Source organism: Molothrus ater, chromosome 24 (assembly GCF_012460135.2).
Source record: "Molothrus ater isolate BHLD 08-10-18 breed brown headed cowbird chromosome 24, BPBGC_Mater_1.1, whole genome shotgun sequence".
NCBI lineage: Eukaryota > Metazoa > Chordata > Aves > Passeriformes > Icteridae > Molothrus > Molothrus ater.
Genome location: NC_050501.2, coordinates 6129087 through 6156231, shown reverse-complemented (window position 1 = coordinate 6156231; position 27145 = coordinate 6129087). Strand labels below are relative to the sequence as shown.

Here is a 27145-nt window from a genome sequence, read left to right as displayed (position 1 = left end):
AGTGTCCCTGGAAATCAGCTCTGCCCAGCACCTTCCCAGTCCAGCAGCAGCTCCCCCACACGCTCCTGTCACACTGGTTCTTTCCCTTTCTCACATTCCCTGCTGGATGCACTCTCCTTCCTCAGTGCCTGGTATTTACATCCCTTTCCTGTTTGTCTTGTAGGTCATCCCAACATGGATTCCCTCACCAGGGAATAACATCTTCCAGTCAAAGACTTCCCACCTAACAAGGAACAAGGAATGAACTCCAGATTTATTCTAGAGCCTGCAGCCTCAGCCACACAAACCCAGCAGGGAGGCAAAGACTCCTTCCAGGTGAGTGCAGCCTGGAAGACACCCCACTGCCATGGGATACATGAAAATCCATCCCAGGAGGGTGATCCCAGAGTGTCCTGGTGCCAAGGGGGTGGCTGTTGTCCCCAGGAAGTGGCTGGGAGGTGGCAGTGCCTGGAAGGGCAGTGTGGGCTGGGAACAGCCTGGAGCAGTGGATCAGGGGCCCTTTATCAGCTGATCTCCCCGACATTTACAAACAGTAATTAAACCTGCACCACCCTGGGATGTGGGGGCCACTTCTTATCCCCATGGCATGGAGCAAGAAGCCAGAGCACACCTCACCTGGAAGAAGATTCCTCACATCCCAAGCAGAGGCTTTGGGCTGGTTTTGTGCCTGAACTCTCCCCAGAGGAGCTCTGAGGATGTGGGGACTCTGGGGCAGGAATGGGGAGGGACACTCCTGTCTGCACAGCAGCCAGGGCAGCTGCTGGATAAACCTGGCCATTTCCCCTGGCCATTTCCCCTGGCCATTTCCCCTGCCGGGCTGGCAATGGGAGCTGGAGAGAGGCTCCCTGTAACGGTGCTTCCTGGGAGCCAGAACTGCCATTCCCAGCTATTCCATCCTGCCATCTCTTCAGAGGGATGAAAAGACACGACAGAAACTCTCCCAAGCCTCCCACCCCTCGGGATCCTCATGGGAAGACAAATAAATCCATCAGCAGATCGTTCAAAAACATTTATTGTCACCACACAGTGACGTTGCAGGCCTGAGATTAAGATCATCAATAAATTCCTGACCGTGGAAAAGAATGAGCCCATGAGAAAGCCCAGGGCTCTCCTTACCCAACAGGGAAATCTTTACTACATCTCTCAGCAGCTGGATCTTCTATCAGGGGTTTGGGGAATAGGAAGCTGGGAGGGAAGCAATGCCAGGAGGGATTTGATAAGGACAGAGGGCTGGAGGAAAGGGCAAATTAAATATGAGGAGGGAAGATCCACAGCCTGTTATCAGAAAACACACAAACACTCCACACCCAGCTGCAGCCTTAGAGCCTGCTCCCTGTGCTGTGGGAGGGCAGCAGGGGCTCCAGCTGGGGCCCTTTGGCATCCCTGTCCTGTTCCAGCACTGCCTGCACAGGGGAGCAGCCAGGTCTCTGCAGGGCTGGACCATGGCACGTCCATGGATTTTACAATAAACACCACAGGCTGTCCATAGCGCTTCCACTTCCCAGAGCTCTTCATCTCCCACTGATTTTGGCTTAGAAGGATTAAGCATCACCCTGAGGGCCACACAGCAGCTCGGGAGTCCTCACCACCAGCTCCTTGTCCAGCTTGGCTGGTTCATATTTTACAGTATTATTTTTAAAGGTAAGGTTGAAAAAATAAAAGATTGTTTGCAGTGTAAAGGCCATTAAAGCATCACTGACTGTCAGGGCTTTGGACAAACAGGTTCTGTGAGTTCTGTGTGTGTAAAACTCACATCACTGACTGTTGGTACAACACATTCCAGCTGCACAATTCCTCTCTTTGATGGGAAGAGGGGAGCACTTGCAGGGGACAGGGTGGGGGCACAGAGCAGCATCAGAAACCCCAGCACCTCTTTGCTCTGGCTTCACCAGAGCCTTCCTCCCCCAGAACTGAGTGAAATGGGAGAAGAAACACATCCTGCAGCTTGGAATCAGAAAGTACCTGGGGAAGCAGGAGGAGGGACCCACCTCGGAGAGGAACGGGTTAAACACAGCGCCCAGGCAGAGCAGGGGCAGCGGCAGAGCTGGGTGCCCACCCTGACAGCAGCACCGGTGAGGCGGCACAGCCACAGACCCATCTCCGTCCCTTCTTCCTGCCCGGATCCTGCCGAGCGCGCCCCGGGCTGGAGGCAGAGCCCGGCTCCCCCGGGGCGGAGCTGCGGGGCCGCGCGCGGTCCCTCCGTGCCCGTTGGCTCGTTGTCGCCAGGCAGGCTCAGCTGACATTATTTTTCAGTTATTCACACTCATTTCTTGCCCTGTTTATCCCTTCTAAGATCCCCAGGTCCTTCTGGGAGGTGATGAATTGCTGGGAGAGCAGACAGAGTCTGCTTTTCATCAGTCTTTTATGGATGAGAAACCCAGCAATGCCACACCAGTGCACGAGCACACAGAGCTGCCCGGAGCTGCCCCAAAGAGCAGAGGCACAATCACAGTTCAGTCAGTCAGGGGCTGACACACAGCAGCTTCACCAAACGCTGCTTATCCAGCAGTCCATGCCTGGGCTGTCTCACAGCCAGGGCTCAGCACTCCCAGCCAAACCAACCCGCAGCTCACTGAGGTAAATCCCAGGTAATGTCCTCCCTGACTGTGAGCACTGAGCTCTCATTCTGTGGCCACTTTCCAGCTGATGATTCCAGGACAGTCCCACAGCTCTGGGGGTTCTAGTGCCCACCTCACCCAAAATTTCATTCTACAAATCCAAGGCACTACCTGGGGAAATAAATGAGAGCTGGGGGAGCCCTCAGCAGATTCATTAAAGCTCTGCACACTCACAAACAGATGCAGGCAGGGTTTGACTTCCCTGACTTTAATCCTCTCCTGCCTTGCCCAGCACAGCACCAGGGCACCTCCGGACACGTGTGTGGGTGTCCTAACAAAACACAGGATGCTGTTTTTCCTTCACAGCCCTGCAGAGCCACACCACACACCGAGCTCCTCAGCTGCCTGCCTGATGATGCAAGCAGTGAATAAGCACGAATAAAGACACAGAAACTGGGTGTTGTTTGTAGAAGTGAGGAGCAGAGCCCTCCACCCAGCGCTGGGGATACCAGAGCTCTTGCACAACTCAGCTCTCACTGCTGCTCCTTTTTATGCATCTCTGTCTCTGTGGGCACTTTTTCACCAGGAGCACTGGGGAAGTTTTCCTTCCTGCCCAGCTGGGATGCCAGAGTGGGATTCCTGTGTCAGGATTTCCCTCAGACTCTGCTCACATCAGCAGGCCTGTGCTGGCCTGCCAGGCCTGGCTCACGGGCAGCTAATTAGTGGTGCTCAGTCCTAAGAACTGGGAGATGATCATTAACTAAAATCGGTTTGAAAGCTTCCAGTTTGTGGATATTGAGTAATTAAAACAAGCAATGGGCTCCTCTGTGTTTTCCTGAGAACTCGCAGTGCTGGAGGCTGGGGAGCCACCCTGGAGGGGGGTGGGAGTCAGGGAGAAGGGCAGGGGGCAGATGCTGCTGGCCCAGGGACGGGCACTGGGGTCTGTCACACCCTGTGCTCAGCACGAGTCCAGACACCCCCTCTGCCACCCCCGAGCAGCTCCCGAGGGAGCCCTGTGCAATCCCTCGCTGCTTTCACACGACCTTCGGTGCTCGGGGTGAAAATCGCCCTCATCGCTCCTATCTCAATCTTCAAAAGGAACTGGTGGGCTCCGGGCGAGGAGTCAGGAATGCTCGCACATATTTGGGAGCTCTGCTTTACGCAACCTCCCAGCAACTCGCCTTGGCTGGAAGGGATGAGCGATACTGAGCCAGTCAGCAAAACACCCACCTCGGCGGGCAGGGCTGGGGACTGCCCCGGCAGCGTTTCCCTGCACGCAGCCGGCACCGGGACTCAGCCCGGCACAGCCGGGACTGCCCCGACCCGCGCAGGGAAAACCGCCCGGGTCTCTGCCTCCATCCCTCCCCAGAGCACACCCGGGGAGCTGCAGCCTCTGCGAAAGCCAGGATGGGTTTGTGGGAACGAGAGCCCCATAACGTCCACCAAAGTTCATCCTTGCTCTGCTGGGAACATAAAGTTACCCCTGAGATGGCTTTTGCTGCTGTAACTCAGGAGTGGTGCTGCTGCAGGAACTGAGGCTCACATGGGTAAATGTTTGTCTGGCAGGAAAATCAGACTTTGAGAGCAACTCACTGAGGGGTGAGGGGTCCCCAGACCCCCCAGCTCTGCGTGCACACAACAGCCCAGGGCTGCCTGCAGCCCTCCCCATCTGTCCCCACACTCCCCTGACACAGCAGGGCACAGGGGACCTGCAGCTTTCAGCTGGTGACACTGAGCACTGGGGGATTGGACTGGTTTGAACTGGAGCTGAAATTCTGCTGTAGGAGGACTCCCAGAATCAACACTGAATCAGAGCCATCCTGCTGAAGAAGGAGTTTGTGATCTGAGGGGAAGGAGTGCTGGAGAGATCCCAAAGGCTGATAAAACCTTCTGCTTATCTGTGTTTCATCTGAGAGGCCATCCTCAAACAGGACTGAAGTAATCCAAAACTCACCAAGCTGACACAGTCCAGCATTTCCAAATCCTCTTCCCAGGGCTCTTTCTTTCCTCCCCACTCACAGGCCTCAGGTTCATCTTTAACGTGGCCAGGAAAAGCAGAGGATGAAGAAGAGGGAGGAGGAAAGGCCCTGGTTTTCATTGGTCAGAGGATTAATTAGAAAATACAGGGCTCCCCTTGGCATCTGATGACCTAAATGGGAAGCAGCTTGAGGCAGTTTGAGCACAGGAGTTCAGGGACCCAGTCCCACCTGGTGACACAGCTGGACATGGTGGCTGCAGAGGGGACAGACCTTGGCCAAAACCATCCTGGAGCCCTTTTGGTGCCTCTGGGGTCACCTCACTGCCCTGGCTCCTGGCCAGCCCATTCCAACTCCAGAGCTGGGGGAAATGGTTCATTTTCAGTCCTTGAGCCTTTATTACTACAGAATATCCAAAACAACACAACCAAAAACACAGTTACAAAAGGAGTTCACGGAGAAATGTGAAGCAGCCTGTGTTTGAAATGCTCTGTGTCACCATACTGAGTCCAGTATAAAACAATGCATATTTATACACATATAAAATACAAAAGGAACAACACAGAAATGTATAAACAGGGGTTGTGGAGGCCTCCGTGGTATTTACAGTCAGAGATGTGCAGGGAGGGTGTTGAGCAGGCGGTGTCCATTCAGCAGAGCTGTGGCTGCAGCTGGCAGAGTCTCTGTGCCAGAGGGGAGCTCAGAGCCAGGCTCAGCCCTGCTGGGAAAGCTCTGCAGGGGCTGTGCAGAGGCCAAGGCCTGGCTGGCATCGCTCCCTGCCAGGGCCACCAGCTCTGCTCTGTGCCCAGGCCTGGCAGTGTCACTTCGTGTGCCCAGCTCTGAAATGGCAGCTCAGGCCCGCTGCCAGAAGGGAATAAAATATAATAAAAAATAATAATAATAATAATAATAATAATAAAGTCAACAGAGCCAAGTTCCACGTTCACAGGATGATGTCACAGCAGTCTGTGGCCCAGCCCCGGGGCCATGGGGGTTCAAGTCAAGGCAACAAGAACGGGCACAGGGCTGAGTTCTGCGGGGTCACACGTGCCAGCTCGGAGAGAAGTGCCAGGAAGTGCTGCCTGCAGCTCTTTAGAGCTCTTTGAGGATGATCTGGAACTTGTTCTCTGCCTCTACCATGTCCAGCAGAAAGGCCATGTGGTTGCTGTAGTGCTGGATGATGTTGTTGTCCATGTTCACCAGGATCCTGCAGAGAAGAATGGCTGGGTCAGATGCAGCACATTGAAAGCAGTTCACCTTCCCCAGTGTGAGGGGCTCAACCACTGCTAATTAATTAATTAAAGCCACGGCACAAGACAAGGGAAGACCCAGCACAGAACATTCACCAAGCCTGGGAGCTCTGTCATGGCACAGGCAGGAATTCCAGGGGCTGCTGGGACTGGGGCTCTGGCCCTGCCTGGTACATCAGAATCCTCCTGGCTGCACCAGCCCCAGCAGCACCCCGAGCCCTGGCTCCAGCTCTGGCCTCCAGCAGGTGCCCCACAGACTCTGTGGGTACCCAGGAGCTTCCCCAGCAGAGCTGATCCCTTCATCTCTGCGTGCCCCAGAGCAGGAGCCAGAGAAGTCACCTGTGCCTCTTGTGCTGTGCTCCCATCTGATTGCTAACCACAAACGATCCCAGGGGTGCTGATCAGGAATCAGCCCTGGATTGTTCCTCCAGACCAAACCTCACCAAGATCCAAAATTGCTCATTATTGCTCCTGAGTCACCCTGGGACCGAGTCCATGTGCTGAGCTCACCCCTGTGGAAGGGCCATGGCTGGGGCAGGTCCTGCCCTGCTGCCAGGCCAGGCAGTCCCACTGAGCTGCACTGGCTCTCACCTGATGAAGATCTGCCCCTCAAGCTGTAATTACCAGCAGAAGATTGTTTAGGGTGGAGCAATAGGACAAAATTATTGAAAATTAAATCTGGGGGAGCAGGAAGCTGGGCCTGACCCTGCCACCAGCCTGAGAGGAGCAATCTCCAATCTCCCCACACCTCAGGAGTAGCTGTTGGCATGGGTCACATCAGCCTTCATTAAACCAGGTGTCAAAATTATTTATTTAATCTAATTTCCAGGTGTGGCCTTTCCTTTTCACGAGATACCTCTTTGCTCCTCCTGCCTGGTTTCCCTCTCAGTCATCACCAAACACTCTCTGCTTATCAGATCAAGGCATGAACAAAACCAAAGCCGAACTGAGTGAGGTGGCCTCTCCCCTGAAGCCACCAGTGCTGGTCTTTTCCTTTGGGCAGAAAATTCCCATTTCTGGGGCTAAGGGATGAGCAGCAGGTGGAAGAACTCCTGCTGAATTCAGAGGCTCACTATGGCCCACCCCTCTTGCTGAGCCAGGGACATTCCAGCATTTTTTGGAGCAGCAAACACTGATCCCTCTCTGATAAGTTCTCCATAACCTCAGGCTCTCAGACTGAGACCAAGGATCACCACCAGACTCCCCAAACAGTTCCACCTTCACCCAACTTCCTTTCCTTGGGAGACTTTACCCTCCAAACAAATATAATACAAACAAGCATTATCCCAAATCTTTAAAGCCCAGAAAGATCTGAGTTTTATATGCTCCAAATAGCAGAGCCTGCCATGGCTCTACCTTTTATTATCTTGTTAAAATGCTCTGGAGCCAATGGCAGGGCCTGGAGAGAGCAGCTCTGGAGGCACAGCAGAAAAGCAGATGAGAGATTAGCTTACCCTCTTTTGCACTTTTTGTAGACTTTATAAATGCTTTCTTCAGGAAGCCCATATTTTTCTGAAATCTGTGAGAGAAAACATGGCAATTCCTCATACTTGTAAAGTGAAATTCCCATGATAAAAATCAAAGATAACAGCAAGCCAGAGAGTTCAGCAGCAAAGGATTCCCCCTCAGTTTTACTGCAGAGAACAAAACCATGACCTGAACATTCCCCTGGGCAAGCTCAGTTTTGGTCTTGGGGTGGCAGGAGTTTTCTACGTTTTTGCCAAGCATTTTCCATGAGGTTTTTGACTCTCTGTGGTGAGGGATGGGGGAAGGAGAAGATGGCAAAGAATCCGCCGTGCTGACATTTTTAAAACGCCCTATTTTTAAAAGTTTGTAAAACCAACAGAGCTTAAAGTGCAGCCATAAAGCCATCCCAAATCTGGGAGGTTTATTGTTTGTTTCCTTCCCAGCAGTCTCCAGAGAGGGCTGGGTTATCAGAGATGCTGCTGATAACCATGACAGAAATATGTCCTTGTGCTCCTCAAACACGGCCAGGGAATTCCAGCACGAGGCCAGGGAGAGTTTCAGATCACACATCCCAGCCTGGAGAATGGAAAAGGTGTTTGACAGTGGAAAATATGAATGTGCTGTCACAAGAGGAGACTTCCCTGAGGATCTGGATGGGGCAGGAGGTGTGATCCTCCCTCCGCAGCTCAACACAGCCACGCCAGGAGCTCTTGGGACAGCTCAGCTCCCGCTCCATTCCCATTCCCATTGCCAAGGGAGAGCAGGCAGGAGAGATGAGCAGCCCGTGTCCAGCTCCCTGTTCACCAATCCCATTCCCTTTTTTCTGCAGTTTGTCCATTCCCAGGGGGTCTGGGGACACTCACAGCTGTCCTGAGGCCCTGCAGATCCGGGGTCTTCAACATGAGAGCATCAAACACCTCCTCGGACTCCCTGCGCACGTAGAGCAGCACTGCAGGAGGACAGGGCCTGGTCAGGGGCTTTGCCACGCTCCCAAAGCCCTGTGGCTCAGGGAGTTGGGGATCCCAGGGTTACCTCTCTGGGGATCTTCGTCCTTGCTGTGCTTTGGGGGCACCGGCTCGAAGTCGTCGGCGAAGGAGGCCCCGCTCCGCTTGAGGGGCAGCCTGGGCAGGGACAAACACACTCAGGAGGGCACAGAGCAGGAGCACAAACCCCTGCAGCTGCTCAGCCTCTGCCTGAGCAGCCACTCACTCCAACAGCCAGCCAGCAATTAGATGGTTTGTAATTACAGCAGCACACGGACAGCTCAGGGAGGGCCTGCAGAGGGTTTGGGGTCACCAAAAACCCAAAAGCTTCTGCACCTCCTGTGGGGCACTGGAATCCCCACACAGAGGGCCCAGGCTAGGGGAGATTCTGCTTTTCAAGTGTGATTTCACTTAATTCCAGATTATTTTCCAGCCTCTGGGTATTTGAGCCCTCAGGGACAGTTATGATCTTTTATTCTCCCTTTCAGACATTGTCCCCATGAGAACAGCAGGACAATCAGGGAGCAGCTCGTGTTGGAGTGACTCTGACAGGGACAGAAATGTGTCCGTGTTTCTGCAGGCCTGAGTCCCTGCCAGGACAAGGCTTAACTCATGTTCTGACTCTCAGGGCATCAGGGAGACTCTGAGCTGTGTTATCCTGCCCTGGGGTACCCCACAGCCCTGGCATTCCCAAAGGAACTGAGCAGCTGATGGATGGGAAATGCACACTGTGCATCCTCACCTGTTTGCAGAGTTGGGAACAGCAGGAGGGAGCACCTGGAATGCAAAGGAAATGGATCTGTGAGTTTGCACAGCATCACTGTGTGCTGGACAGGCTGGGGAGGCATCTTGGGCACACTTTAAACACGATTTCCCTCCTCCTGACCCATCGGTTTTCCCACACAATTAAACCCAAACATCTGTTTCTTAGATTAAATGAAATTTGATATAAAGAACTTCCCCAGATTCCCTGGTTTTGACAAACTGAGGCAGGGGATGCTGAGCAGCTCTGAAGGACACTGGATGAGGACAGTGGGGGGATGTCCCACCCACACAGGGACTGAGATGGTCACATTTTGCTATCATTTATTTTCTACTGCTATTTTTGCTCCCCCTGCAGTGCTCTGCAGGTGTGTAAAGCACGGGGATACCTGCAGAGGTTCTCTCACCCTGCACTGCTGCATGGCCGGGCCCTCAGGACACGGAGTTCACCTCAATCCCACAAAGCTGGGCTGAGCTTGGGGCTGTCCCCGCATTCCGGGGGCTCTGGGGGCTCGGCTCAGGCCGGGAGGGGCAGCCAGGCCGGGGCACTCACCGAGCCACACCTCTGGGGGGCGGAGAAATGCACGTTGGGGATGAAGAGCACGGGCTGCGTCTCCAGGTCGCTCTCGGGCCGCAGGAAGGTGATCTCGTTCCCTCTGAAGCCAGAGAGCAAACAGCCTTTCAGACCTACAGACGGAGAGTCCAGTTCATCTCAGCCCTCGCGCTGGGACAGGGCAGCTCCTTCCCAAGGACGGCAGCACCTCCAGGGCAGCCCAGAGCCGTGGCAGGGGCTGGGGGAGCTCCTGAGGACGCTGGGGCTGGAAGGAGCCCAGCAGGGGCCTGGCTGCCAGGGGGCTGAGGGCAGCCAAGATCCATGGGAGGGAACCGGCGGGGATTTCAGCACGGAGCACACGCAGGAGCTCACCATTGTTGTTGGAGTCCAGGCACTTTCCTTTCCTTCTGAACTGTTTCCTTTCATCATCCCTCATTTTCCTCTCTGCTCCCTGTGGGAAGATCCAGTGAAATTTAGGACACTGACATTTCCAACATTGGTTCCATGGCCACCTGTGGTGTGTGACACATCGAGGTGAAGGCAGCCTTGACTCAGAAATGGCCACCTCAGGGGCCTTCCCCAGCCCAAGCCAAGACTCTCTGACACTCATAAATTAGAAAAATAAAAATAAAATTTGCTTCTAAAAACAAAACACACAGGCAAGAATAGCTGTGAGAAATTTTTCTATGGGAAGATATCTGAGATTGGGGAAGAACCTCCAAGGAAATTCTCATCTCTTTTGATATTTAACAACTGGTCAAAACCAGAGTCAGAAATAGAGTTTACTGTGAGGCACAGTCAGAGGGCTGGGCTGTTCCAGGCTCTCTCAGCCTTTCTGGTTTTACTCTGGGGCCTCAGGCCAGCTGTGTTTTGGAATGGTGGAGGGAGAGCTGTACCTTGTCACAGAAGATCTTGATCTGGCACACAGCCCTGTGCACCAGCTGGCTGCTGCCACTGCCACAGTCGTAGGTGTCGATCTGCAGGTTCAGGGGCACCCCCTTCACCCCCTTCTGCGAGGAGAAGTCTGTGCTCAGGCAGTTCACCCCAATGAACACCTGCAAACAGGGACAGCGTTGGTGCTGCTGGAAACCTCCCAGGGCCAGCCTGGCAGGGCAGCAGTTGGATTCCACCTGAGCCTCTCCCCCCACACCTATTCCAGCTCTTTAACCCGGCCTCTCCACCCCCAAAATCCTGCCTGGGGATGTTCTTGCTGATATTTCTGATCTTTCATTTGAAAGGGACCCTCAGACAGCAAAGCCCTGCAGGAAGGGAGGAGGGCAAGGCTGCAGCCTCAGGAATTGCCCAGCAGTGCTGCTTAAATAAATATTCATCCCACTCTGGGCTCTTTTATCACCAGGAGGGAGTTAACTCCAGGGGGAACTCTGGAAGGAAAGCTGAGCACAGCTCGAATCCAAATTCTATCTCCAAACTGCCAATTCACTGCTGTGACCTTGGAATTCCCCTGGACCCTGGGGACAGATTTGCAGGTGGAGAAGCTCCAAGAGCTCCCTCAGCTGAGGATTTCAGCCCTGAAACCCGATGTCAACTCCAGTCAGTTCTTAGGAAAGAAAACCTCTTCACTGGGGGGTAAAGTTTAATTGGAGAGGGAGCAGTAACAGGTGCCATGGCCAACCCAAACAGCCAAACACCCAAATACCTGACCCCTCCTGCTCCCAGCCCCTGACCCCTCCTGCCTCACTCCCAGCTCTCTGAAGTCTCACCTCTCCCTGCCCCAGGCCAGTGAGTGAGCAGAGTTTCTGCTAAGAGTTAAATCCAGGTTTGCTGATATGCCCCCAGGGCTTGCCACATACCTGACATATTTCCATTTCTGACAGCTCTGCCTTGAAGACATTTGTTAACCTCTTGGGTTGTAAAAGACCCAGGTTGCCTTTGGGCTTATTGAGATCCCAAAGCCAGGCAGGGTTTTCCCAAGCTTCAGAGACCTGGGGTATTTATGCTTTTCTTTTTTTTTCTTAGTTACTTCATCTGTTTTTCAATCCCCACAGATACAAAGTGTTAATGAGAGAGTCTGAGATGCAGAAGAGACAGCAGAGCTGCAAAGGCTTTGCTGTAATGAACTTTGCTGGTTTTAAGGTGAAAAGGGATCTTGTGACCTGCCTGGCTCCCTTCCCCATCCCACATCCCACAGAAGGGTGGTCAGTCTGTCTGCATCCCCCTGCTGCAGAGGGGGCTCTTTGTTCCCTGAGCTGGGGCTTATTTAAACAGGCTGCAGGTACATGTGAGCAGAGCCCTGAAGTGCTGCAAAACCCTTTCTTCAGAGTTATCCATCAGCACTAAGAAAACATCCCTGAGCCAGTCTGGGTGTACCCAGAGTGTTTGTTAGCTCATGGCAGTGCCTGAGCACATCTGAGGCACGGTGTCCTGCTGTCCTGCCAGGCAGACACTGCAGTGGCTCTGCCCCTCTCTGACACTGGGCTGGGCTCTCAGGAGGGAGCTGCAGCTTTGCTGAGCACCATTCCCAGCTCCCTCCACGGGCACTTTGTACCTTGGCTTCCTCGTGGATGTTCCACACGAAGGACAGGGCGTTGTAGGCCAGCTCCTCGATGTTCTGCACCGTGTTGAAGTTCTCCTTGCAGTCAGCTGTGAGAGGGGAGGAGCAGTCAGCACCGGGGCAGAAACTGGCGACATCCCCGAGGCTCCCACCCCCAAATCCTGCCCCGGCTGACTCCAGAGCCAGGGAGGCCCTGCAGTGGAGGCAGAAGCTGCCCAGCCCAGGTGTGGCAGCCCCTCGTACCCACGTCGATGACTCTCTGCTTGGCCGTGGGCTGCCGCGAGTGCCAGTGCTTCCAGAACTTCAGCTGCTCCGTGGGGATCTTCTCATTGTCAAACACAATCATCACCACGCTCTGCAACACAGCAGCACAGCCAGCTCAGCACAGAGCAGTGATCAGTGTCCTCCTACCCAGCACAGCCAGCTCAGCACAGAGCAGTGATCAGTGCCCCCCTGACCCTTCCATCCTGCACTGCCCTCGGGGCCATGTGAAACTGGAAATTTTATGCTGAGGAAGCTGAGGAGGGCAAGGGAAGGGATTTGGGCTCAGCACATTGATCTCAGGGGCTGCTCCAAGGCCTGGCCACACGTCCCAGGAGCAGGATGGGGACCCTGTCCCTGGCTCAGAGCTCCTCCCAGCAGGGCCCCCACTGCCCCTTTGTGCATCCCTGAGCTCCTGTGACAGGTTCCAGCTGCCAGGGAGGCTCTGCAGGGCAGCAGAGGATTATCCTGTGGGACTGAATCCACCCCATTCACCCCTTTAAGCTAACATGAGCCACAAAGCCATTCCTGCTCACGTTCAGCTCCGTTCCCAGGCCAGAGGAGCTGCTGGATGTCCCAGGCCAGAGCTGTCAGCAGAGCTGTCAGCCTGTCTGTGTCTCTTACCTTCACTTTATTTGAGGACAAGTGCAAACATTTGCTGTCTCCAGCTGTCCGCAGTGTGATGGGGTAGAACTGTCCTTTGTTGAGGTAGGCCATGGGAGAGTCCCCAGATTTGATGTGAATGGCTTTGGGTGACCCCAGCGTGTATTCAAAGTCACTTGGATGGAACAAAGAGAAGGATGAATAAGCACACGCTGCTGTTTCACTGCAAAAGCAAAACAGAGCCCCAGGAGCCTCCACCCCATGGGTTACAGGCTCCAGTTTCTGCTCCATTCCCCACCTCACACACCCTGACACAGCACAGCACATTCTGATCCTCCCCAGCACCCTGGGGACCAGCACTGCTCCAACAGCCTCATTTTACCCCTCAGCTTTGGCTTAAAAACGCCTGGATGTGACTGCAGCCAGCGCTTTTGTGTGGATGGCAGCAGAACCATTGCTCAACCAGCAGCCTGCAGCAAAACACACAAAAATGGGAACCTGTGAAGGGACCTTTACAACATCCTAAACTCAGCTTCCTGTCTCCAAATCCATACCCAAACTGGCTGAGCCAGGAAGACTCTCCCTTAATGGTCCTGTAGAAGGACCTGCAGGACACCAACACCTGCTTGGTTATGCAGAGCTGGGCTCAGAATCCCAGCTCATGGTGGGCACCAACTTTAATCTCTAAGAAAAGCCTTGTGGTGGCACACAGAGAGGGTGTCACTGCTGGCACTGGAAATTTGAAAGAAGAGCCTGAATTCAGCAGCTCTCAGGCCTTCAGCAGCAGCTGAGCACTGAAACCATGAGGCCACAGCTGGTTTCTGCTGGGAGGAATCCGTGCAAGCCACCACCTGTACAGGAGCCTTCACTCAGACCCTTCAAGTGCCCTGTTTAGTCACCAACCCATCTTCTTCCTGCTCCACCTCCTGTGATGCCATCTCTGAAGATGGGCTTGGCAGCTCCTCTTATCTGCAGCCAGGAGAGCCAGAGAACTTCAGTGCACAAATAAACAGTGAGCAGGGAGCCTCTGCTGTCTGTGTGAACATCCCCACGTCTGACAGCTGACTCACCCAGTCAGCTGACTCAGGAGCAAATAAAAAGTGGGAGGTGAAATAATGTTACCTGCTGGGAGGTTTGATTTGGTATCTGGAGCAGCAAAGCTCTGCCTGGCAGAGGGGTGGAAAGGAGGAAGAAATCCCTCTCATGTTTTAGGAATGAGAGGCAGTGGCACCCTCTAAAATCAAGGCTGACTAACAGTGCTAAGTGAGAACCTAAACCTTAGATTAGGGGAGGCTGATGATCACCCTCATGCCCTGCCAGCCTCCTTTTCCCTGTCATTTACCCCATCCCAAGTGGCCTGTGGGGAGATGGTGCAGCCACCTGGGTCCCTCTGTGTCACCCAGCTGAGCAGGAAGGGGCTGTCACCCCGAGAGGGGACAGCAGCTGGCCCTGGACTGGCCCCAGTCTGGGGGCTGAGCAATCCCAGCTTTGGTCCAAAAGCTCACGGGGCAGCCCCTTGCTCCAAAAACACCAGGGAGACACAACTGGTGTCTGCACAAGCACGGGATCTGAAATTGCACTGGTCACTGCCAAGGCTGGACTGGGGACAGGAAAGGGATGCAGTCCTTCCCCAGGAAAGAGCCAAGAGTTCCCTGGAAGCCCAAAGCCCTGGATTGCTGTTACCTCTTCACTCCATCTGTGGGGTAACTCTCGGGGCAGGGTGGCTCTGGCTGGGGTTTGAGGATGTCACTGAAGAGCAGCGTCTGCAGACGAGAGCAAACACAACCCAAGAGTCAAACCTCTCGTGGCTTTGGGCATTCAGCTCTCCCAGACACCACAGCACATGACCTCCAAAAGCAACAAAAAACCCAGAAATCCAACAGGAACAGCACAGGAACAGCTCAGTGTCCCCAGAGCCCAGCCTGACCCCCAAAATCAACATAACCCCCCAGAAACCCCACAGGAACAGCCCAGTGTCCCCAGAGCCCGGCCTGACCTCCTGGGGGTCCTCCTTGAAGGTGCTGTCGGGCTGCCAGCGCTGCTGGGCCGGGGCCATGGGCAGGCTCTCAAACAGGGAGTTCAGGGAGCTGCTGTCATACACGTCCCCAGGGGCCACCAGGAAGTTGTCTGGGGGGGCTTCCAGCTTGCTGGTGCCTGGGGGGAGCAGGGCTGCCTTGTGAGGAGCAGGGACACCCTCGAGACTCAGGCCATTCTTCTTGGGGGGCTCGCAGAACTCCTGGCTCATGGAGACGTTTTCTGACAGCAGCTTCATGAGATGGGCAGAGCCATCGAAGGAGGGCAGCTCAGGCTCATAATCCATGCCGTGGCAGTGCCTGCTGGAGAGAGTCCTGGCTCAGGGCAGGGCAGAGCCCCCAGCTCGGTGGCACTGCCAGCAGGGCCTGCATGTGCTGCTGGCCTGGCTGCCAGGTGACCCCCAGTCAGCCCAGCAGCTCCTGCTGGGCCTGGGAGCAGTGGCAGCCACTGGGGACCTCCACCCACAGCTCTCAGGGCAGGCAGCAAGGGCCAGAGGTGCTCAGCAGATAAGGGGTGACCACAGGGAGCCAGGGAATTGGGTCTGGATGTGGTTTGGGGCTGCACATCCACTGCTCCTTCACTGAGGCCACCACGCACTCAGAGCAGCAGGGGTGATAACAAAGGTGATGCTGTGGGGGCTGTCCATCATAAGACTTTTTATGGCTCATCCATGCTGAAAGTTGATTTTTTTTATACCCTTTTTTAAGGAAAACTAATTATTGTACAAATTCACAAACTCCAGCAACTTAGGAAGCAAAAAGCAAAACCAGCTTAACTCAGTTTACTTCTGAAGTATCACTGGAGGTTTCTTCTGTCCAGTGGTTCAAAACTGACAATGCCAAAGTACACAGCATCCAGGAAGGGGAACTGAACTCACAGTGGCAAATGAGGCCATTAATTTAATAGTCAATTATCTGAAAACCTCAAAGGACAAATGGGAGTCACTGGAAGAGAACCCTGGGAGAGTGGAACAGAAACTCTCATCAGCCCAGGGAATGAAGGAGGATTTGGCCATTCAGTGCTCAATCCTTCTGCCCTTTGCAGTTGCCACAAAATAGGAACTAAAGGCAACTTCTTCAGCTGCTGCAAATCTGCAGAACCCCTGTGAACACAGCCAGACAGATGCTCAGCTGTGTCAATGGGTGTAGCTCCATTTATTCCTGCTTGGGACCTGGCCTAAAGAATTTTAATGTGTGTCTCAGGGTTAATGAGCTGCACTGTTGCTGGTAATAACACCGTGCTTTGATGTCTATTTTCTGCAAGCTCAGAGCCCCATCCTGCATTTCAGCAGCTGCAAGAGAGTGAGGCAGCCCCAGAGAGCAGGAACTGAAGCCAACCTCTTTGCCAGGTCATTGCGTGCCATCATCCCAGCTGGCAGAATCCTCTTCTCCTTGGGCACCTGGGACAGGGCACAGCAGAGGTTGGTTAGGGGAGGATTTTGTTAAAGGGAAGCAGCAGAATTGGCCCTGTCTAATAAAACCAGATAAAACCCCACGAGAAGAACAAACAGCAGAGCTGGGCTCTGCCCTGGGCTCCCAAATAACCCTGGACAAGCACAGCAGCTTCCTCTGGGCAGGACTGTAAAGGCCCCCAGGTGAGTGGGGACATCACTGGTATTGCCTCCAATCAGAGCCACGTTTCCCAAAGCTCCATCCTCCAGCAGCACTGGGAGAATAAAACTGGTGGGCTCTGCAAGGCTGCTCCAGCTCAACAGCTCTCAAAGCCCTCATGGGTACAAATCCAGACTCAAGGCCCTGGCTTCAGCTTTTCCACATGTTCTGGATTCCCTCCAAGTGCTGGTTTGTGCCTCAGTTTACCTCTGGGGACACTGCTGGCACTGTGTGGTGTTGGAGAAACAATTGGAAGGCTCAGGAGATGGGGGAGCTCAGTAGAGGGGTCCCCTGCTAAGGTGGTACATGTTTGACACACATTCTACACCTCTTTTGCCCAGTTTTGCCCCAGTTTTACCCAGTTTTACCCAGTTTTACCCAGCCCAGGGCACCCACCATGTAGTAGTCGTAGAGGAGGCTGAGGGCGGCCACGCTGTCGTCGTCCCCGTTCACCCTCATCATGGCCTTGGTGGCTGCAGTCAGGGGGTTCTCCAGGTAGGTTTTCCAGGCCTCATCCTCGCTGGTGTAGGGGAATTTCTGGAAGTTCATGGTGTCATTCTTCATCAGGCGCACGGATCTGAAACTGGGGGCATCAGGAATGAGCGAGGAGCTTTTCCCCCAGAGCTTTCCATGAGCACAGGAGGGGCTTCCCGAGGGCTCTGTGGCATGGGGGAGGGATCCTCTCCTGGTCCTGAGCTCCCAGAGCCTTTGGGATCACCCCCTCTGCTGCTGTAGCTGGGCACAAAACCAGGCCAGGGCCTCCCCAGGGGCAGCTGCTCCCTGTCCTGCCCAGGGAGGCAAAGCCCCTCAGCTGCTCCTTCCTGCAGCCCCATCCTGCCCTGCCCCAGGTGCTGCACACTGAACAGGGAGCAGGGAACAATTTTCCCTTGGATGTGGAGCTCCAGGCCAGCACAGCCCACAGTCAGTGCCCAGATGCAACCAAACCTCATTGTTTTCCTTTGCTGTAATCCACGGTTTTAAATTATTTTTTCCCAATCATTTGTAGCTGATTTTACTCAGAGGGAAGCAGACAGGCAGATCACAACCCCCTCCCTTCCACTAAAAAATTCCTGACTGAGGTGAGGCTCATGGGACTACGTGAGAAGCAACACACCAAAATAATGCCCTGCCTGTCCTCACTTCTGGCACTTTCTCCAGGCCTCTCCATCTTATGTTAATAAACTGTCAGACACTTAATTGCCCAAACATTGGTCATCTTTCCTTTTCCTGCAGCAAGCCCTGCCAGCAGTGCCTCTGTGCATTCCCTGGGAGGTTGGAACCATGGAATCCTGGAACTGTTTAGGTTGGAAAAGACCCCAGAGATCTCTGAGTCCAACCTTTGAGGGAATCCCAGCACATCCACAGAGGCTGAGCCACTGGCCCTGCTCCTGTCACACCTTCCTGTCACCTGCACCTGCTGCCACCACCACAGCTCACACCATTCACAATAAAACATCTCTGGGGACAAAAATTCCCCTTTCCTCAAAGTCCAGGAAGGGCAAGACTGGGTTTTATCAGAAGAAAGGTTTGAAAAATCTCCAAAGTTGCCAAGAGCTGACTGGAGTTGAACCACGACATCACCTGATATTTGTTCATGGAAAGGCAAAGGAAACTTCAGGAGTTACAGCAATGAATGCTGCAGTTGAATGGCATTTTTATAAGGAATATGTTGTTTTCATTAAGCCACTCTCCGTGTGTTTAAAATAAGTTCTGGTGTAGATTTTTAAGTGAATCATTCAGAGAACAATAATTCCTCTTGGGAGGAACCTGGCATCCCTGAAGCTCCCCATGGTTGCTCTGCCACCTGCACAAATTCCCATTGAACCTGCAGGGACGGCTCAGGATGCTCCAGGCTCAGGCTCCCGAGCTCTCCCTGGCTCAGAGTCCTGCTCTGGTGCCTCCCCTGCCTAACAAAACAAATGACAGCACGGAATTACTCTGCAGTTCAGGAATTACAGCTGATTTTTTCCATGAGGCCACCGAGGGCTGTTCCTGCTGTCCCTGCCACCTTTTCCTTCAGGATCCTCTGCTCTCCCTGCACCCCCGGGCTCCGTGCTGGGCAGGGCTGGGCTGGCAGCGCCCCCGGGCGTAGCGGGCCCCGCTCCCGGCCCAGCAGTGCCCGGGCACTTTCGTTGTCTTCAGCGCTTCTCACGCAGCCTTCCTCCCCCTCCTCCTCCTCCTGCCTGCTCCTGCTCCGGTGCCGGCACTGACTCAGGCTCTGCTCCCCTGCCCGGGCAGGATCCGCAGCTCCCCAGGGACAGCGGCAGAGCTGGGGCCGACCTGGGAACCGGCACAGATAAACACACGGGGCAGGATGGAGCAACAAAGCACCCGGGAGCTTCAAAACACCTCCCAGATTCCCTGGGAGATTTGTCCTCCCCCAACGAAAGCATTCCGTGTGTGATTGTTCCCTCCTGCCCCTCAGCTCTGCTGGGAGAAGCCTGGAAAAGGCACCCGGGGACACCGGCCCTGCCCCAGCCTGGAGAGAGCAAAGTGCCCTGAGCTGGGGAGAGCCCAGCGTGGGCACACAGAGCCCCTGGTGCTCCTGGCAGCAGTGGGACAGCAGGACAGCAGAGCTCAGGACAGCAGGACACACAGGGGCCTGGGGAGGCAGAGCAGCTGCTCCATGCACTGGAACTGCCCTGGGTGACTGGAATTGCACCTTGATCCCACCTTGCTCCTGTCCCAGAGTCCCTGGGATCCCTGGCAGGCTCTGGGATGTGTGGCTGGAGCCCCTCAGAACCCACCCTGCAGGGACTGAGGGAACACCCACCCCATCCACTGGTCCTGAGACCAGCCCTGCTCTGAGCCTGCTCCCAAAGGTCACCACAGCTCCCCAGGGTCTGAGCAGAGGTGATCTGAGCAGATTAGCAGGTGTGGTGACAAGTCCAAGGCACCTTTCTGACACCAGGACCTACAGGACACACAGATCCCATCAGCAACCCCTGGGAGGCACAGCTGCAGGGAAGAGACCCAAATCCAGATCCAAACACGCCAGGAAAGTCACCCAAATCCACATCCAAACACAGCTGAACTTTACTTTCCTCCTGCCTGCGATGCCCCTGCACGTGGCCAGGCCCTGTTTGCCCATTCCAAGCTCCCTGCTGCGTTTGGCAAGGCCAGAGCTCCTTTCCAGGCCAGGGAAACACAAACCTGGGAGCAGCACCTCCCTCCCTGCCCTCTGTGCACGCTGGAGCCTGGGGCCATGTGCAGAGCAGGGTTTGGGGCAGGGAGCAGAGTGTTTGTTTCCAAACACTGGGGAGTGTGGCACAAGGTGATCCCGGCCCCTCTCCCGCTCCAGCCCACCCCACCTCTGTTTCCCCAATTTCTCCTGGTGATGGATAAACACTGAGGGCTGTGCTGGAAAGGAGAACATGCCCAAAGGGTCCAGCTGGGGACAGAAGCTAAGCAGGAAAGAGCCCTTGAACTCCTCCTGTGGCTGTGGGAGGCTGGTGCTGCTGCCTTTGTTCTCTCCACTGCCCCTGATTAAGCCCAGGCTAAGCCCTGGCCCTGCCAGATGCTGGTGGCTGCAGAGCAGATCACACTGAGCCCCTGGGGAGGCACAGGACAGAGCCCCCAGCCCTGAGGAGCTCAGGGGTGCCCCAGGCAGCTCCTGTGGGGGTTCCATCAGCTCTGGGCCTGGGCACTGCCCTCTCCTCCCTCCTGAAATGGCCCTGGTGCTGCCCAAGCCCTTGTCAGGAGCTCAGGGCAGGAGCAGCAGTGCCCTGGCAGGGACTGTGGCCTGCAAACCCCTGCCAGGAAGGACAGAATCCCACCACGTGCCCTCAGGGCTGAAGCCAAACCTCTCCGCTGAGCTGGGATTTTGTAATTCCTTTGCAGGTTTAATAAACAAGCACACCTGAAGACAAAGTGACAGCACAGCCAGCAGTGAGGGCATTGTCAGCAGCCCACTCACACAGCCAGCAAAAATCCAAACAGAGACAGAACCAGGAAAAAAAACCACAGAAAGAAACACAACAAACACAGCCCAAGGATGGAAAACACTGCTGGGGTGCCAAGCACAACACGGTGTCACCCCACAGCCCAGGCTCTGTCCCCTGGCCCCTGACCTGCACTGCCCACGGGACATTTCCTGGGATATTTTCTCTGGCAGCTGGAGAACAATGTGGGCTCTGTCCCTGGGTTTGTGCAGGGGCCTTTCAGCAGCACCTCAGGCCAGGGTTAGCTCAGCTCAGCCAGCTGAGGATGCCCAGCAGGGCAGGGGCTTCTCCTTCCCTGGACCCAGGGGCACAGGGGGCTCCAGGACCCTCCCCAGCCTGGCCCAGCGCAGGGGACCCTGCAGGATGTGCCTGCCTGGCAGGGGAAGGAAAGGGAACACAGGAACAGCTTTGGGAAATGGCTCCTGATCCCCACAGGGCTCCCTGGATGCTCAGTGGGGAGTCCCTGGTGGGGTGGGGTGGGCACTGATCCCCCCAGCAGATCCAGGGGGGCTCTGCAGGCTGAGCCAGACAAACCTGGGATCCCCTCCCCTGGCCCTCCTGGCACCCACCAGGAAACCTCAAAGCAGCTCCACATTTGTCCCTTCTCACCCAGCCTAACTCCTGCTTTTGCAGCTCAGCAGAAGGACCTGGGGACAGGACTGGCTCTGAAATGCCCCATCCTGGGCTGTTCAGCAAAGGTGAGAGAGCAGAACCAGCCCTGAAGCTCTGCTGAGAATCTCAGCAGCCCTGGGCTGTTCTGCCTCTGCAGCCTGGGACAATCCAGGCTGTGACATTTGGGGTTGTGCCTTAGCCCAGAACATCACCCTGGAGGGATCCACCCACCCCATCCCTGCTTTAGTGCCTCCCCTGCCCCACAGAGCAAACCCCAGCACAGAATCCCTCTGCAGCTCAGGCATTAGGGCTGGCTTTTCCAGAGCAATTTCTGATGTCAGATGGCTCCGTTTTGGGGTGTCCTGACTTCAAAGGGAGACACAAAAGCAGGCCCTGAGCACTTCTGAAACATTGCTGTAAACTCCACTCTCATTCCTGTTTTCACTGTGGACAGACACAGACACTTTATGTACAGCTATTCCTGGACACAAGCCCCACACTTTGCACTGAGGCTCCCAGTGCTTCACCCACCAAAAGGGAGATTTCACAGGTAATTTTTGTATCTTCTCTAAGTCCAACAGCCATGACTTTTAAATAAAATTTTAAAAAACACCACTTTACAAGATGTGGATTTAAAACCCACCAATGGAAACCATAATACACAAACTTCTGCAATGAAATTTGTTTCCTTTTTACTGCTCTTCACATAATGTGGGTTTTTAAGCCAGTAATCAGCTATTATGGGTTGTCTGTGCTGAGAACAAAGCCCAGCTTTACTCAGGGGTCTCTGCTTCCCTCAGCTCATCCTGCCAGAGGCTGCTGCAGGGACACCTGGGGATGTCCCAGGTTTCCAAGGAAGCAGAGAGACAGGGAGAGCAGAGATTGGGGATCTCAGCCTCACAGCTCTGTGCAGCCTCAGCACAGTGGGGTCCCCCCAGCCAGGGCTGTGCTGATCCCCCCCTGCCTGGCACGGGGCTGCTGCCCTGCTCAGGGTGCCACAGGTGGATCCTGTTGCCCAAGAGGCTCCAGGAAGCTGTGCCAGGGCAGGACACTTGACAGGAGCCTCACATGGAGCAGCTGCTCCTGCCCTGCCCTGCCCCACGCTCTGCCAGCAGCTCCAGGGCCCTGCAGAGGCACAGCCAGGGTGGGCTCCCCCTGTGCCCACCCTGGAGGGACCTGGGCAATCTCAGCTCCAAGGGGCAGCACAGGTGTCCCTGTGCTCTGGGGCAGGGTCCTGGGAGCACAGGAGCAGCAGCTGCTCCTTGGCTGTTCCACACAAAAACCAACCCCAGCACAGGGAGCTTCAGACAAGGGTTCTGCCAAACAAACCTGATTGACCCCATGGCACCAGACCTTTCTGCAGAGCTCAGAGTGCCCAGGCAGGGCAGGGCAGGACAGGAGGGGTGCAGAGCAGGGGCAGGGGGCAGTGCCAGCTGCCCTGGGGCTCTCAGCACTCCAGTGTGAGCAGGCTGGAGACAGGGGTGGCTCTGGATCAGCCACACCCAGAGCCAGAACAGCCCTGACACCTAAAGGGACAGGAAATGAACCATCAGAGCCTGCAGTGGTTTGGGGTGGAAGGGACCATCCAGGCCATGGCAGGGACACTTCCCACCGTGCCAGGTTACTCCCAGCCCTGTCCAGCCTGGCCTTGGGCACTGCCAGGGATGCAGGGGCAGCCCCAGCTGCTCTGGCACCTGTGCCAGGGAGGAATTTCTTCCCCATATCCCATCTAACCCCAATCTCTTCCATATTTCTGACCCTCCAAGCCTTGGGAACTTGGCTGTGAGCAATGGCATCCAATCACATGTTCAATAATGAGTCCAACTGATTCCCATTCCTCAGCTGCTGCCTTTTTCCTCCTCACACAAGCCCAGGATCCCTGTCCCTGCCAATCAGCTGCTCCCAAGGGCTGGCAGGTGCAATCCAGGTACAAGTGCATCTTTGGATGGATGTGTTACACTGATCAACAATTCAAACCCCAGCCAGAACCAAGGCAGAGCAGATCCTCCTCCAGGAACTCTTTATTCTGCAAATTTCCCTGGAACCATTCCCATGGACCAATCAGCCCCAAATGTGACCCAAAGCATCAAAGCAGAGATCCTGTGCAAATGTTGATTCACTCCTGCTTTGAGTCTGCAGTTTATTCAGAGGGCTTTACTCCTTTGTTGGGAATTGCATAGCAGGTATTTGATTGTTGTTTCTTTAATTTACAAATCTCTTTTTCTCTTTACATAACTTAAAAAAAAAAAAAAGAATCTGAGCCAGCCTCCCTTGCTCCAGCACGGTTATCCCTTGTGTGCTTTGCTGCCAGGATTTTATAAAAGGGCTTTAACTTTTCATTCACCAGGAGCATAACTCAAGTTTTAATAACACACCTTATGCATGACAAAAATTTGCTTCTGGCGATCATGGTTTCGACCACAAAACCACAACTGGGAGTAACTCCTGGTTAACTCCTTCCAGCCCACGCAGGCAGAGTTAGACACAGGTTCAGTTTAGAGGACTATGGAAATCAGCAGTTAGAATATTTTATAATAGGCAAAACATCTCCCCCTCCCATGCCCCGCTGCTCCCTTCCCAGCCCTCTCTGGGAATTTTAAGTCCCAAAGGGAGAGGTGGGAAGGGACCATCCAGGCCATGGCATTTTGAGCGAGGAAATGGAGATATCACAGCTCCTGCACATCTGGGCAGCTGTGCCCGGGGCACGGCCACCGCTCCCTGGCCATTATCCCCAAATTCGCAGCTCCTCGGAGCCCCTCAGCTCCCGGAGGGGCTTTAGCAGCCTCTTCTCAGCTCCTGCCCTCGGAGCAAACCGGGGCTGAGCCCTTCCCTGCTCCTCTGGTCCTGCGGAATTCCCATTCCAGGGAATTCCCTGCGGAGCTTTGGGCGAGCAGCTCGGGCCCGGGCTGGGCTCGGGGCTGCCGCTCCTCCCGAGGGATTCAGCCCTGAAATAAAGCGGAATTTCCCGAGATCTCAGATCCTCCCCAAGGATCATTTGTGGGAAAGGCTCGCACGGAGCCCCGGGGCTCTCCCCTGCCCCGCAGGCTCAGGGTTAACAGCCCTGGCAGGGCAGAGGCAGCAGCCGTGTAATTCCCGGCCCTAATTAGCGATAAATCCATCAATCGCACTCCCCAGAGCCAAACGCGTCCTCGCTCTCAAACCTAAAGAGCACCGGTTCTAAATGACCCAAACACTTCCGAAAGCGGAAATTTCAGCGACAGATTCTGAATGGATCCGAGCAGATTGATCCCGCGATTTACATAAAATAATAATTACTGCCGTGCCTTTTCGGGGTTCTTAATTAGGAGGAGATGGGCTGACACAGCAGCTCTGGCAGGCTCGTAAACACACACGGGTTTCTCCCAAAAAACACCTTGGAAGCAGCGGATCTCTACACAGATATTTGTAATTTCTCTTTCTCGATGAATGTTTTACACCCAGATCCTTCACGCAGGGCTCAGGGCTGGGCTGGCGTTTAGCCCTGCCTGCCAGCGGCGTTCAGCAGCTTCAATCCCCGCTCTGCAGCCGTCCCCGCACCCTGGCAGCCAACCCGACACTTGCTGGCCTTTATTTCAGAGGTGCGAGGCACGAGGTGCTGTGCTGGTACCATCGGCAGCCGAAACTCCAAAATGTTTCGGAGGTGCCAAAATTAGAAACGAGAGTTATACGGGATCGATGGGTGTTAAAAGCTTTTTCTTATTTAAAAGATTAAATTCTTTGACAGGGTCGTAGTGTGAATCCATTTACTTAACAAAAAAAAAAAAAAACAAAACCAAACAAACAGCAAAAAACACCCAAAAACCAAACCCCAAAACAAACAAAAAAACCAAAGAAAGAAAAAAAAAAACCTGCACCCAAACAAACAAACAAACAAAAATCATAAACTCCTCAACAAAAACAACACACAACAATCCTAGAAACTAGAGCCTGGTAGATACTTTGGGAGGTATTTTCTCAAATAAATAGATATAAAATGGAAACAGATTCCTGTAGCTGCTGTTAGGTTTTGTTGGACAGAGGCAGAGCAGATTCTCTTTAGACAGAAACCCCGTGTGTCAGTTTTAGCTGCGGATAAAAAACTAACGAGGATCGTGGTTTTTAACAAGTCCCAGGTGAAAAGAAGTGATTGGTTCCTGAGAAGCGATTCCTCCCCAGGACAGCACCAGCTCAGGCGGCGACAGAAAATCAGGAAAATGTTCCCATCCCGTTCTGTACCGCTTTACCAACAGCTGGGCAGGCAGAGGAGCAGCCGGGAATCTCCTCCAGCCCCGGCAGCGAGAAAAGGGGAGAGGGGAAAGAAGCTCCGTTTACAGCAGCTCATGGGAAATTTCACCAAAACAGAGAAGGGAAAAAGGCTCCACTTACTGCAGCTCATTGGGCATTTCCCCAAAGCAGAGAAGGGAAAAGGGCTCACACTTATCCAGCTCATTGGGCATTTCCCCAAAGCACAGAAGGGAAAAGGGCTCACACTTATCCAGCTCACGGGGCACCGAGGCAGAGGAGAAGGGATAAAGGCTCGCACTTACTCCAGCTCATTGGACATCGCCGCGGTGAGTGCTCGGCAGCGCTGGCTCTCTCGGCTGCTCACACGGACATTCCCTGCCAGGTGTTTGATTTATGGCAGCGCTCGCACAGGTGGGGCGGCCGTGCCGGGATTGGCTGCCGGGACAGGTGCCCTGGGACAGGTACACCCAGACAGGTGCAGTGTAACCCTGTCCCTGCCGGCCGCCAGGGAAAAGCCCCCGGGGAGAGGAGAAAGGGGCGGGATCGGGGATTCATCTCGGGGATAATGAGTTTCAGTTTGTGGATGGGTTCCATGCCTGCCGTGCCAAGGAGCTGTCATTTCTATGGAGCTGGGGGCTGGTTCGTCCTTCGCTGTTTCTTTATATATAAATACACTCAAAATACATGAATTTATAAAGGAATGAGTTAGGGAAGGAGAGACTTTCCTCTCATTTCTCCGTGGTAGTTGTACTGACAGGAAAACCCTTTCCTGCCTCTCCTCACCTCCTCTCAGCCGCTCACTCCAGAACCACAAGGAGTTTTTTTTTTCCTCCCTCTTAAAAAATGAACCTTAACCCCCCTAACTTTAGGTACCAGGTCATTCCCTAAATATCCTGGCTCAGTGCTCTGGGTCTGGCAGGAGCAGGGCTAACCTGTGTGGGATAACCTTTCTCTGTTCGGGGGCTTTGGGAAGGGGCTGCAGGAATCCCACCCAGGCAACACCTCTGCAGCAACTCCCCTGCACCCGGGGAAAAGGTTTGTGCAATAGAACAAAACTCATCAGGGATTCAAGCCCTCTTGCTGGATGGTTTCTGTCATCCGTGTTGCAATGAGGAGCAGAGGATGGGCTCAGCCGTGACTCACGGTGACTGGGTTTGGAAGGCAGGAGAGGATTTTGCCAGGCAAGTTGATACAAGCCTTAAAACAAAGGGAAAAAGAAAAGCTTCCACCCCTCGTTCTCACCCCCCCATCCACCGTGTCTCACTCCTGCCTGCCCCGCTCAGCTCAGCCCTGCACGGCGCTGGGGATGGCACCCAGCTCTGAGTGTGGCTCTCCCTGGGGACACAGGGCAGGCAGGAGTCGTGTCCACACAGGCTCTGTGAGCACAGAGCTCTTTAATTTGGGAACAACAGCCTCCAACACCTCCCTGGCTGCTGGTTCAGGATGAGCAGTGGCCGTGCTGGGCTCCTGCCCGCCTGGATCCAAAGGCTGCTCTGGGAATGAAAACCAAGGGGCTGGAGCAGTGCAGGCTCCACTGGGGATTGCTGGAGAGCACCAGGAGCAGGGACAGCAACAGCCCAAAGCTGAGAGAACCCGTGGAGAACCCTGGAGTGGCTGGGTTGAAAGGACCTCAAAGATGATCCAGTGCCAGTCCCCTGCCACGGGCAGGGCTGTGTCCTGTCAGGCCAAGGACAGCACTAATCTGTGCAGTTGTGGCAGCAGTTGATCAATATTCTGATTTTATCTCCAATTAATGGAGCCCTGCCGAGTTCATGGTGCCCGCAGTGGCAGCTCTGAGT

General features: G+C 54.5%; 1 protein-coding gene across 2 annotated transcripts; it reads right to left on the bottom strand.

Moving 5' to 3' along the window:
- Nucleotides 1–4932: 4932 nt before the first annotated feature.
- GRHL3 (grainyhead like transcription factor 3) lies at nucleotides 4933–25772 on the bottom strand. 2 transcript variants are annotated; one of them, XM_054517221.1, is made up of 16 exons: nucleotides 25649–25772; nucleotides 16966–17152; nucleotides 16297–16358; nucleotides 14922–15261; nucleotides 14609–14688; nucleotides 12947–13100; nucleotides 12305–12416; nucleotides 12056–12150; nucleotides 10446–10604; nucleotides 9922–10000; nucleotides 9550–9683; nucleotides 8977–9011; nucleotides 8284–8372; nucleotides 8115–8200; nucleotides 7239–7303; nucleotides 4933–5741 (listed from the first exon to the last, which is right to left on the bottom strand). In XM_054517221.1, exons 1-16 carry the CDS (start codon nucleotides 25663–25665, stop codon nucleotides 5627–5629), a joined length of 1809 nt encoding a protein of 602 aa, XP_054373196.1. In that variant the 5' UTR covers nucleotides 25666–25772; the 3' UTR covers nucleotides 4933–5626. The 2 variants fall into 2 exon arrangements, with proteins under 2 accessions (XP_054373196.1, XP_036252908.1); XM_036397015.1 differs by having other exon boundaries at nucleotides 14922–15258.
- Nucleotides 25773–27145: the final 1373 nt, after the last annotated feature.